General features: G+C 39.0%; 1 protein-coding gene across 1 annotated transcript; it reads left to right on the top strand.

Moving 5' to 3' along the window:
- LOC117994956 (uncharacterized) lies at positions 1–13017 on the top strand. The gene is made up of 4 exons (XM_069508120.1): positions 1–167; positions 1351–1513; positions 5893–6085; positions 12902–13017. The coding sequence occupies exons 1-4, from the start codon at positions 94–96 to the stop codon at positions 13015–13017; spliced, it is 546 nt and encodes a 181-aa protein (XP_069364221.1). The 5' UTR covers positions 1–93.
- Positions 13018–14239: the final 1222 nt, after the last annotated feature.

The following is a 14239-nucleotide window of genomic DNA, read 5'->3' as shown; positions in this document are numbered from 1 at the left end:
GTTGAGCGTACGTACTGCGTAGTGAAACCAATAATTAATCTCTGACCTAAACATTATACATTATTAAAAATAATAAATAATTAACTAAAGAAAATGGTGAACAATTACTGTTCCGTGAGTGGATGCTCCAAAGAAAGCTATCCAGGATGCTGCGTAACTTTTCACAAGTAAAAATATATATCTACTTATAACTTTATCTTCGTAGGACGTAGGGTGACCATAACAGCTATGTAGTTTATTAAGGACAAACACACGTAAAATTAAATAGATCACTACCTACCCATAATATTATTAGGTATATATTCGAAAGTGTGTCTGTTAGTTTATTGATTTGTTGGTTTGTCCTTCAATCGACATGATTTTTTGCATGGGTATAGTTGAAGACCTGGGGATTGGCATGGGCTACTTTAAATACCGGAAAATCCAAAGAGCTCCCACGGTTATTTTAAATATAGGTTTTTATTTTACGCGGGCGTAGTCGTGGGCATCAGCTAGTATCTGGTATATCATTAAATTACTTAAGCACTTGTTTTTATTAGTATTTAGTAGTAGGTACCATACTAATTCAGATTAGTACAATTTTTAACCAAGGAGGAGGTTACCGTATAGGTGTAGGTACAAGGTACAGGTACACCAGTGTTGCCAGTTTTTTTGCTATGTCGGGATTTTGGAACTTTATGAGTGAAAAAAAGCGGGATTCCTACATCGAAAGCGGGACATGTCTAAAAACCAGCCAAGTGCGAGTCAGGCTCGCACAACGAGGTTTCCGTAGTATAGTCGTATTTTTTCGACATTTTTGCACGGTAATTCAGAAACTATCATGCAAAAAATAAATAAAAATCTGTTTTAGAGATGTACACCAATTTCTCTAAGATTTCTGTACCGATTTGGAAATTATTCTTTGTCATGACAGGAAGTTTACGACATGGTCTTATAAAAAATTCTGTATCCAACTCCTTTATCTTGATGCTGTAGGGTTACTGCCCGCCTCAGTTGTCGCCTGCAGCTGGACATATCTCTTAATTTTGTAGATTCTTCCACCATACCACTCTCACCCACTTGTTTGATGTTGTTATCCACACTACGTTTTCTGGTACGTACGGTGTTGCCATTCTATAGTCGACGCATTTTAAACTAAGTCGTCGAGTTATCTGTCTGTTTCGCTCGCACTTACCTACGACCTGTAAGTGCGAGCGAAACAGACATATAACTCGACGACTCAGTTTAAAATGCGTCGACTATAAGACCTTGGGATCCCAACATTTATCGGTCCTCCGAGTTTAAGTTTGAACTTGTAGACACTTTGTTAACTCCGTGGGGTGAGACCTGACAAAGATTATTTATTTACAGACTACCTAAGGACATTGAAACGCTGAAAAAGTGGATTGAGGTGATTCCAGGAAATCTGACTGTAAACTCAGCAATATGTAGCTTACACTTCAACAGGGATGATTACGTGACAGAAGCTCGAAAAAGATTGAAACCTGGAACAGTTCCGTCTCTTTTTCCACAGGTAATAATAATTGTTATCGATTTGTGTAAGTTACAAATAATCGTATGGTTGTTTTACATTCGTATCGTAATATGACGAATTACAATCGTATATTATTATTACGATGATTTCTAGGGTGCCGTACCTCTTATGAAAAAGGAATCTTTAGAATTACTTCGTTGTCTGTCTGTTTGTCTGTCTGGTGTCTGGAGTCATGTGGCAAGTAGCAATGACTTATAGATTAAAACGAGATTATTTTGGACGGCTGAAAAATTTTGCGCTCGCTTCTCTCGCGCTTTTGTTTTACATTATTTAGTGCCTGCAACTTCGTCCACATGGATTTAGTTTTTTTAAACACGTGGAAACTCTTTAATATTCCGGAATAAATAGCCCTCTCCAAGTGCAGACAGACCGACTGACACTTTCGAATTTACAGTATCAGTATCTTATCTTATCAGTAAAAGATCTTTGTATATTGGAAGTCTTGAGTCTTATCTGTAATCTTATTGATGTAATGTATTTTTATTTTGTCACATATTTTTGTAAATGTTGTGTTAACTTGTAAATGGCGACTACATTTAGTGAGTTATATTTTCAGAATAAGTATTTTTTTAATCCCGCAAACTATTTTGGACTTACCTTTGCTCAAGTTTAAAAAATCTATTAAAAATATGCTCCTGAAAAAAGCATATTACACAATTGAAGATTATCTAAATGATAAAAGAGCGTGGATTTGACCTGCAGCTCGTTCCAGCAACGCACAAGACTGCAAATACTATTTTATACATGGCATAATCTTGTACCTATATCAAATATTTGAAAAGAGCAACCGCCGAGTTTCTTGCTGGTTCTTCTCGGTAGGAAAGGCATTCCGAACCAGTAGTAGATGCATCCGACTATTCGTAAGTACTTGTAAAAGTTTATTCGAATAAAAAAGTTTTTTTTTTAAATGTATTAGTGTAAGTCGCCGAAAGTTAACCTAATAAATAAAATAAAATAAAATAAAGTATGCATATGGAATATGGTTGGATGTCCCGGTCGTCCTTTCAGCAATAAAATTATGGCAGCCCTAGCCAGAATCGATGAAATAGGTAGGTACTAGGTAGATACGTACGAGGAAAGAGACGCGGGGCGCAAAGGGGGAGACGACATCTGCCATTCGCGCCGCGCCGTTATCGTCAGTCACAGTATACGCCCATTCGGTCAATACAGGTTCCGCTCCAAAACCACGCTACGTTCGTTTAGCTATTGGGTATTTGACTACATCAAAAATTAATTATTTCTCAGTGATCATTAAATAGAATGTCTTCCGAAACACGTAAAATCCACGTCCTTTGTTAGTTTTAAGTGTAGTAATCATTTTAAATTACCGATTTAACTAAAAAAGTACGTAATGATGTGACGTCACGTTTCAGTATTTCATAGAATCTCGAATACTAAGCCCGCGTTTTGACGTTTGATAAAAAGTTACTGATTTGACTAGTTGTCAACGTGTTTAGTTGCGCGAGTGTTTGTTGCCGACGGAATGCCGGTTTGTGCAGTTGCATGTTGCAAAAACAGATCGCAATCGCGAAGCCTGAAGAACTGTGGCATTAGTTATTTTATGTAAGTACAATTTTAAGTCAGTCGAGTTTAGTTGCGCGCGCGTTTTTGTTTGTTGCACAACATGCCGAACTGTTCAGTTGCCTGTTGCAAGAAAAGATCCCAGTCTTCGAGCTTGAAGAGAGATGGCGTTAGTTATCACACGTAAGTAATGGTTTTTTTTTTTTAAATTATTCAGATACTAGTTAGCCCTTGACAGCAATCTCACCTGGTGGTAAGTCATGATGCAGTCTTAAGATGATAGCGGGCTAACCTGAAAGGGGTATGGCAGTTTTTATTAAACCCATACCCCTTTGGTTTCTACACGGCATCTTACCGGAACGCTAAATCACTTGGCGGCACGGCTTTGCCGGTATGGTGGTAAATAGCCACGGCCGAAGCCTCCCACCAGACCAAACCCCTGCCAGGAATCGAACCCGGGACCTCCCACTATTGAGACCACAGCGCTCACCACTGCGCCAGGGAGGTCGTCAAATCTTAAATCTGCGGCGCCACTGTCGAGGTTCGGCAAATGATTCGAGTTTGGTCGGGCTATATAGTTGGACATTTGGCAAATAACTGGCCACACTATTCGAGATAATTCACTGTCTGTATCAGCGACAAGGCTCTCTTGGCTCTCTTGGAATGACATTGACAGGGGGGCGCTGTTGGAGAACAGAGGCTTCAGACTATTCAAACAAGAACAAAGGGGACACGTCTTGACGTTAACGTTAGTTCCGATTTTCGCCACGCGCCAAGATAGCCTTGTCGCACTGATACAGTGAATTATCTCGGGCTAGCTGATGCCCGCGACTTCGTTTGCGTGGATTTCTGTTTTTAAAAATCCCGTGGGAACTCTTTGATTTACCGGGATAAAAAGTAGCCTATTTCCTTCCCCGGGATGCAAGCTCTGTACCAAATTTCGTCAAAATCGGTTGAACGGATGGGCCGTGAAAGGTTAGCAGACAGACAGACACACTTTCGCATTTATAATATTAGTATGGATAGTGTGGTTAGTTAGATAGTTAGCAACAATCGGCAAACAAAAATTACATATTCTGTGAAAATTTCAACTCTCTACCTATTACTGTTCTCGAGATTACAGCCCGCTGACAAACAGACGGACAGACAGGGGTTGGCTTAGTAATAGTTTTAGTAGGGTCCCGTTTGCGCCCTTAGAGTACGGAACCCATCGATGACGGAACCCTAATCATGAAACGAACGACCCCAGTGACTGGGCAGCGCATATGGTTAGCCATATCATACTTTCACACTTGAGGAGGCTTCGGTTGTTGCTAGTTACCACCCTATTGGCAAAGCCGAATCGCCAAGCACCCTTTAGAGCCCTCGCCCACGGCGACTTTTTGTAGCGATACAGTAGCGATGCTGTCGCGCTTCCGCATCGATACAGTCGCGAAGCGGTCGCTAGCTGTGTGCCCTCGCCCACGGTCTTAGATTCAGTCGCGATGCAAACGCGATACTGTCGCGCTTCTGTCTCGATGCAAACGAGAAAAAAATGTTGCACTGATGCTTGGTTCTTTATTCATGCGCCACCCTCCCTCCGTTCTTTCCCCGATGTCGTCCGACACGGTCGCGCGTTTGCATCGATACAGTCGCGATGCAGTAGCGCGTTGCAAATGCGACTAACACGCGTTAGTAGTGATGCTGGCGTGCGTTTAGTAAACGCGCGACAGCATCGCTACAAAAAGTCGCCGTGGGCGAGGGCTCTTAGCGTTCCGGTACGGTACCGTGTGGAAACCAAAGGGGCTTAATAAAAACTGCCATACCCCTATTAGCTCGCTTCCATCTTAAACTGCATCGTTTACCACCAGGTGACATTGCAGTCAAGGGCTAACTTGTATCTGAATAAAATAAAATAAAAATCACTTCCCCTACTACTAAATGCGAAAGTGTGTTTGTTTGTTCGTATGTCCTTCAATCACGTCGCAACGGTGCAACGGATTGACGTGATTGAAGGATCGAAGGAGTATAGATACTGTTTATCTCGGAAAATTAAAGACTCCCACAGTATTTTCGAAAATCTAAATCCACGCGGACGAAGACGCGGGCATCAGCTAGTAAAATATTAAAGCAGTACGAACCCGCGACCTCCTACTAATACAAATAAACTACAGCGTACACCACTGCGCCAGGGAGGTCTTCAGTCTTACGGCCTTTTATTTTTTTCATCATCATCATCATCATCATCATCATCATCCCATCGCCGGCTCACTACAGAGCACGGGTTTCCTCTCAGAGAGAAGGGTTTTGGCCATAGCCTACCACGCTGGCCATGTGCGGATTGGTAGACTTCACACACCTTTGAGAACATTATGGAGAACTCTCAGGCATGCAGGTTTCCTCACGATGTTTTCCGTCACCGTTATAGTAAGTATTTTAATTACTTAAAAACGCACATAACTCCGAAAAGTTTGAGGTGCGTGCCCGGGATCGAACCCCCGACCTCCGATTAGAAGGCGGACGTCCAAACCCACCATCAATTAATGTAAATGTACATGAAAGCAAATAAATAAATCTAATCTAATCTAAATATATAAAAGGAAAAGGTGACTGACTGACTGACTGACTGATCTATCAACGCACAGCTCAAACTACTGGATGGATCAGGCTGAAATTTGGCATGCAGATAGATATTATGACGTAGGCATCCGCTAAGAAAGGATTTTCGAAAATTCAACCCCTAAGGGGATGAAATAGGGGTTTGAATTTGTGTAGTCCACGCGGACGAAGTCGCGAGCATAAGCTAGTCTAATCTAATCTAATCAAACCACTTGGCTATCACAGCTTATTTTTTTCAGATTTCCAAAATCCCCCTATCTGAAGGAGATCTGGAAGAAATTCTGCAACAACCGGACGATCTGGATCCCCAAGGCGACCAGCACTATTTGCTCAGCACATTTCACCACTGCAGACTACCGAATTCACAAACAGAACAAGCGTCGACTGCTGGAAACTTCCATACCGAGTCAAGTTCCAACATGCATATGCCCCGTAATTGATTTTTGTTTTTTTTTTGTGCGGACAATACACAAAACTTTAAAAAACATTTAAAAAAAACCGGCCAACTGCAGTACTACAGTCGTATTTTTTCGACATTTTGCAGGATAATACAAAAACTATGATACATAAAAACAAATAAAAATCTGTTTTAGAATGCACAGGTGAAGACCTTTCATATGATACCCCACTTTGATATAGTTATCTTACTTAGAAAATTGAAAATACTAATTATTAGTTCATGACCACAATTTAATTTTTTTTGTGTGATGTAACCACAAATTCACGGTTTTCAGATTTTTCCCCTAATGTCTACTTATAAGATCTACCTACCTGCCAAATTTCATGATTCTAGGTCAACGGGAAGTACCCTGTAGGTTTCTTGACAGACAGACAGACAGACAGACAGACAACAAAGTGATCCTATAAGGGTTCCGTTTTTCCTTTTGAGGTACGGAACCCTAAAAACCGGCCAAGTGCGAGTCAGGTCACCCTCGCGCACCGAGGGTTCCGTAGTACAGTCGTATTTTTTCGACATTTTGCATGATAAATCAAAAACTATGATGCATAAAAATAAATAAAAATCTGTTTTATAATCTACAGGTGAAGCCCTTTCATATGATACCCCACTCGATATAGTTATCTTACTTTGATAATTCAAAATACTAATTATTAGGTCATGACCGTACCATTGTACAAGAAATAACACTTTGTTTTTAGATTTCTTATGGTGGTCATTTTGAAATTTGTATAATTTGTTGTTATAGCGGCAATAGAAATACCTACACATTCTGTGAAAATTTCAACTCTCTACCTATTACGGTTGACGAGATACAGCCCGCTGACAAACAGACAGACGGACGGAATGCAAGCTCAGAATGATAAAACTTGCAGAAATAAACTCTGACAGCTGCCTTCTGCAAGTCATAAAACATGATTTAGTATTTACGCTAAGTGGGGAAAAAACGAAAGAGGGTTAAGATCGCGGTTGGTTTATTGCGATTTTTCGGAAAGCAGTAGGCAACACTGCCCGCCCCGCGCCTCTGACCTCAGTTGACTTCCGTCGCTACCAACGTACAACTGTGTCCGATCTTTACCCGTAGTGTGTAACTTTTTAACCAGGTAAGCTTTTTCAATTTTGTTTACTTATGTGTGCTAATTACCTAAAGTATCTTTAAAGGTTTCAAGTTTTAACGAATTGAAAACGTTTGAACACCTAGTTCCTGTTTACCGATCTTTAATCAAAATATGTCAAAGACCGGATCTGATCTTTCCTCATTATAATTAAATACTTATTCCATAAGAACCACATGTTCTCAAAGTGTCAGTTACTGTTTTTTTTCATCATATTTTTTTGTGCTAGTTAGAAGTAAATAGACAACGAAGTCCCGCAAATTGCTATTGCGCTGGAAACATATTACACCAACATCGAAATGACGTTATTTTGACTTCAGCCGAAATAAACATATACCATCAGCTCGAAACTTCGGTCTAGTGCTGACGTCATTAAAATGGCGGTCACGCGCATTAGGAATTTGCGGGACTTATACAAGCATTTATTTATACCGCGCAAAATGATTATAAATTCAAGTTACGTTTTAAGCGGAATGTTTTAATTATTTTAATATGTTAAATCACTACTAATCATATTATAAATGCAAAATTTTTTTGATTGTTGGTTTATTGGTTTGTCTTTCAATCACGTCGCAACGGAGCAACGGATCGACGTTATTATTTGCATGGATATAAGTTAAAGACCTGGAGAGTGACATAGGCGACTTTTGTCCTGGAAAATCAAAGTGTTCCCACGGGATTTTTAAAAACCTAAATCCACGCGGACGAAGTCGCAGGCATCAGCTAGTGCACAACTAGATATTATTATTATTATTAGCCGTCTAGTTTAAAATTAAAACCACTTTAATTATGTTATGACAATTTCCTTGAATTCACGCTGCGAAAAATACCTATTTTCAAAAAAAAATTACAATAAAAATAAAAACCGACTTCGTTACATAAACACTAAAAATTGAAAAATAATTTAATTTATTACCGAATATATTATGTATACAAGAGTTATTATAGTTCCATAATAATACTTTTTGGTGCCGGTGCCAATTAGCTTTAGCTGCGCGAATCGTCTAGACTTCATATTTTTATGGGACTCCACAATGGCACCTCATTGGCACCGACCCCAAAAAATAGTATTATGGAACTATATTAACTCTTGTATACATAATATATTCGGTAATAAATTAAATTATTTTTCAATTTTTAGTGTTTATGTAACGAAGTCGGTTTTTATTTTTTTTGTAAAAATTTTTTATTTCACAATTTTTAGTGGCCCCATGGAATTATGCTATGACTGGTTAAAAATCTACTGTTTACTAAGCTATTACACTGATCGCGAGCAATTTACTCTTATCCGTTGAGGAGTTCCAGTATCTATCTTCGAAGATGTTCATTAGATCTTCACCAAATTGAAATGGGACCAACTTTGAAGTATACCCTTTCAAACAAAAAAAGAATTTTCAAAATCGGTCCAGGCGTTTTTGAGTAATCGGGGAACATACATAAAAAAAAAAAAAAAAAAAGATTCCGACGAATTGAGAACCTCCTCCTTTTTTTGAAGTCGGTTAAAAAGTAGGAATGACTTGCAAAAAGACATATTTTGTTAAAACATATTTTTTTAGATCCAGAATGCCACGTCATTATGTAAGGAAATCTCTCCGTGGGATGTCTTACACACAAGAAGATATGCAGTCTGCAATAGCGAGTATAAAGGAGGGTAGAAGTACAATATATGCGGCGGCAAAGAAATATAATATTCCAACATCCACTCTTTTTGACCGTTCACACAGCAAGACTAGAGTAGGCAGCCATACCTTGGGTAGACCAACAGTTATTCCATATGAAGCGGAACAGAGGTTGGCAAACGCATTCATAATTTTAGAGAAATGGGGCTTCCGTTTGTCCAGGAAAGAGGTAATACAGATCGTCGGAGAATTCATCCAGCTGAACAACATCGAAACGCCGTTTAAAAATGGCATACCTGGAACTGAGTGGTGCTCCAACTTTCAACAACGACATGGACTTTCATTGAAAAAGGCCCAACCAGAGGAGTATTTGAAAAAGAGGATGGCTGATCCTTTCATCATCGCCGAGTATTTCAATTTACTTAAAGTCACTTTACGAGACCTAAACTTGAAAAAATGTCCCCATCGAATTTGGAACCTAAGTGTAACTTCAGTAGCATTGGATTCATCGAAGACGAAAGCCAAGAAGGAAGTTCAATGTTCCAAAAACATTTATAGTACTGGAAGTGAAAATATAACAGTTCTCACGACTGTAAATGCTGAAGGAAAATCCTTAACTCCTCTGATTGTGTTTAAAGGCAAGTATGTCTTAGATAAGTGGATGGCTGAAGAAAAGAATGAGTATAATTTCGAGTTAGCTTACGCTGCCAGTCGAAAAGGGTGCATGGAAACAGAAGTTTTCTTCAATTATATAAAGAAAATCCTCATTACTGGTCTTGGAACAGAGAGACCTGTTCTGATTGTTTATGATGGCAATAGTACGTATGTTGACGTTAAAGTTGTCGAATTAGCAAAGAGTCATAATGTCACAATCCTCAAACTACCTCCGTACACCTCTCGTTTACTGCAACCTCTTCATTGCACAGTATTCGAGTCGCTTAACTCGAAATGGAATGCCAAATTGGTCAAATGGCAACGACGTAATATCGGTGAAGATATTCCCCAAAAAGAGTTCTCTGAGCTTTTTGCTGAAATATGGAGCGAAACAAAACCTGAAACAATAGTCAATGGTTTCAGAACAGTTGGAATAGTTCCTTTTAATCCTGATGCAGTATCTAAAGACAATTTCGACCCAAAAGCATACAAAAGATGGTTGGAAAGTAAATCGCAAAATGAAGATCAAATGCTCGAAAATCCTGACAGCCTTTATAATATTTGCGTCAGTATTATCAACTCTCATTTACTCACAGTAGATCCTATTAAATTAACATCGCAATTATCAGATGTGACTTCTTTGAATGTTGTAATTGAAAGTGAGAAATCAAATCTGTCATCCGGAGTTAAATGGGAGAAAGATTTACTAGAAAGCTTGCAGTCAAATATTAGCTTGGATTCATCGACGTCGAAACCTGTTGCTTCAATATTTCCATCATCTGGCGTGAGTTATTTAAATTATAAGTTACTAACGACCCGCCCCGGCTTTGCACGGGGTGCAATGTAGATACTAATGTTGTCACTGTGGTTATTTTGATATATATTAACACAATAAGACAGCATTTTCGATAAAAGCTCTCAGTCAGCTTGATTTCTTCCGAAATCTTGAACAATTATCGTCATTTTTCAACAAATTAGCATAAAACAATATTAAATTATACCTATAAACCTTCCTCTTGAATCACTTTATCTATTGGTGAAACCTGCATTAAAATCCGTTGCGTAGTTTAAAAGATCTACGCGTTCATACATACATACAGAGCGGGAAGCGACTTCATTTTATACTATGTAGAGATAGAGTCAAACGCAGTCAGTGTCTCTTGTACGAGAGATTCACCGGAATGTTTGCAGTCAAACGTAAGCATGAGCAACAAAATAGTATTATGCCATCTCAAGCAAAACACAATTTTAAAAAAAACTAACTCTAAAATTCTAGTATTAAGTTACATTTGATACATACGTTTAGTTATAGTCCGCGACAGGTCAAGATGGCGATCGGGATATGAGGGTGGCAGTTGACATATAGGGCAAATAATATGGCGAGTGCATTATCAATGCATTATAATCTTCTTTCGTCCGAACCTATTTTATATGGTAGTCTATCCACGGAGGAAGTCAGTTAGTTATAGCAGTGATCGGTTTGTGACTGGAAATGCATAGTGCCCACTGAGATTTTTGTTTCTGTCATTCGTATGGGATTACGTAACAGAGAGGGCGCTATACTAACTTCTTTCTGTGAATAGAGTATAGTATTCCGATCATTCCCCACCAACTTCCGGTCTTTTCCTGACAATCAAAAATGTGTAGCTTTCTATGAACACAATACACATAGGGGTACTTGACAGGTTAAAATTATAACTATACCTATGAAAAAGAGACACGAGGCGCAGAATATAATTTTTTTGGGTTCCGTAGTAAACAAGGAACCCTTATAGTTTCGCCATGTCCGTCCGTCCGTCCTCGGTTAATCTCAGAGACTATTAGTGCTAGAAATCTGTAATTTGGTATGGGTATAAATATTAATCACGCCGACAAAGTGGTGAAATAAAATTTTGATAAATATTTTTTTTTAGGGTAGCTCCCCTACATGTAAAGTGGGGATGAATTTTTTTTTCTCGTCTACCCCATAGTGTGAGGTATCGTTGAATAGGTCTTTTAAAAATACTGTGGGTGTGGGAACATCATTGTTCGATTTCTAGATCCGTTTGTAAAATGTGATGTTTTAAAGTGCTAATTTTTATTAGACTCAAGTGCCCCCCCCCCCCCCCTCTATCAGCCAAATGGCAATATATAGGAACGTAAAAAAATTCACAGCAATAGTATATTATATAATCAATTTTAAAGGAAAACTATCATGGCTAAGTAGGGTTCACAGGTTAAGGAGTTATATCTGTTTTTCGAGGATTGTGACTACGGAACCCTACACTGCGCGTGGCCCGCCACGCACTTGGCCGGTTTTTTTAAAGGATATTAGCCATGCTTATCATGAATAATATTCCCGTTTCCCCTCCAACTAAGCGTAAAGCTTGTGCTAGGAGTAGGCACGACAATAGTGCAACGGGTGGGGTTTGAACTGCGGACCTTTCGGGTTTCAGTCCACGCCTTAACCGTTGAGCTATTGAGGCTCTGTTTGCTCACCGACAAGTGAAAAATCTCTTTAGACAACTCGATCTGTCAGGTGGTCAGAAGTCAGAACCAAGAGTAGAGGTTTATATGTCTATGCACGTTTGGATACGCGTTACTAAAGTGTTATTACTTGTACGAGGTACGGAACCCTACGTGTGTAAGTCACACTCGCACTTGACCGATTTTATTTACATAATCTAGTGCAGAAATGGTAGGTTTCTAATGCTCGTGGCCGCCATTTTAGTGAAGTCAGCACTAGACTGAAGTTTCGAGCTGATGGTATAGGTATACCTATTTTTATTTCGGCTGACGTCAAAATAACGTCATTTTGATGTTAATGAGACATGGTTCCAGCGCAATAGCAATTTGCGGGACTTATACCTAACATTTTGGTTTTATAAAAACTGCCTTGCAGGTTAGCCCGCTTCCATTAGACTGCATCATCACTTACCACCAGGTGAGATTGCAGGCAAGGGCTAAACTTGTATCTAAATAATAATAATATATATTATATATATATTTATAGATTACATAAGAGGCCTAATTATTAACTTCTCTCGGTGGTTATAGTACATTTCTGGACTGTCAACACTAAGGGTGAGATCTATAGAGCGCACTCTGACTTTGCTCAGACTTAAGATACGGTTAAAAGGAGACAGCGTTATATAGCTGGCATAAATCTGTCTCGTTTAAACAGTGACTTAAGTCTAAGCAAAGTCAAAGTACGCTCTATAGATTTCAGCCTTACTCTGAGATCTATAGAGCGCACTTTGACTTTGCTCAGACTTAAGATTGAGTTAAAACGAGACAGATTTATGTGAGAGATATAGCTCTGTCTCGTTTTAACTCTGTCTTAAGTCTAAGCTAAGACAGAGTGCGCTCTATTAGATCTCAGCCTAAGTGACTGTTGCCCTTTAAAGTGAAACCTTGTTTGCAGTCTCATCCCCTGCCCCAAACGAACCCGCCCTACTACTCTATAAGAAAGGACGCCTCGGGAAAATTCTACAAGTCTACCCCAGGTCGAGTCAAGGCGCAGAAGAAAAAACAGGTTAGTGTTAGCTATTAATTTAATTCATACATTTTAAGTTCTCACTCGCCATTATAACGTTACTAGCGACCCGCCCCGGCTTCGCATGGGTGCAATGTAGATACTAATGTGGTGTCATTGAGGTGTCATTGCCCCGGAAACTCTCAAATGAGAGGTTTTATTTCCGACCTAATTCACATTATTTCAATTTCTCTAGGGATCTCTACTTTTTTGAGAATTAAACTATAGCTATAAACCTTCCTCTTAAATCACTCTATCTATTGGTGAAAACCGCATTAAAATCCGTTGCGTAGTTTAAAAGATCTACGCGTTCATACATACAGACAGCGGGAAGCGACTTTATTTTATACTATGTAGAGATGTGTCAACTTAGTCCTTACAGTGCGACAAGGCTATCTTGGCGCGTGGCGAAAATCTGAACTAACGTTGCCGTCAAGTGTCCTCTTTGTTCTTGTTTGAATAATCAAAGCCTTCGTTCTCCAACAGCACCCCCCTGTCAATGTCATTCAAGTGCCAAGAGAGCCTTGTCTGTCGCACTGTATTAATTTAAAGTTGAACCGTATTTTGACATAGTAACCCATAGAGTTAAAATGGCGCATGAAAAGACATTTTTACGGCCTATACATTAATTTGTATACCTACTTTGTTATTTTGCAACAAATAAATGCATTTTATTTCTTTCTTTCTAAATTCAGTTCAGTGATCAGTCGCGCACAGACTACAGTGTATATAGGCAGTCGCGTTTCATTCGCGTAGCTGATCGCACGTCTCGTAGGTTAAACGCAGGCTGAAAATTAAAAAATAATATCTAGAAGTCCCTAATCCTTTTTTAATTTTATAACTACCTACCCATTGACTTTTTAAAAGTGTTAAAAATGTTAAGTGAAAAAATGAAAGAAATTCTGATCATGTACTACTTATATAGAAGGCACAAGAAGTTAGAAGAAATTGAAGTAAGTAGAATATTTTATTAGGTTACTATAGCTGCCCCGGCGAACTTCGTACAGCCTAAAAGTCTTTCTTTTTCAGGATTTTTTTTTAATTTTTCTCTCTGTAAGAACCATCTTCGTAAGTAGGTACTTCAAGGAATATTATAAAAAAAGAATTAGCGAAATCGGTTCAGCTGTTCTCGAGATTTGCGATGACCAGCACATTCAGCGTTTCATTTTTATACATGAGAGATTTCAGTGTCAGCTCGCGGTGACAAGGTTGTATGGGCCGCGTATA

Source organism: Maniola hyperantus, chromosome 28, assembly GCF_902806685.2.
Source record: "Maniola hyperantus chromosome 28, iAphHyp1.2, whole genome shotgun sequence".
NCBI classification, from domain to species: domain Eukaryota; kingdom Metazoa; phylum Arthropoda; class Insecta; order Lepidoptera; family Nymphalidae; genus Maniola; species Maniola hyperantus.
The sequence above is the reverse complement of the archived record's forward strand: the minus strand, read 5'-3'. Positions and strand labels throughout refer to the sequence as shown.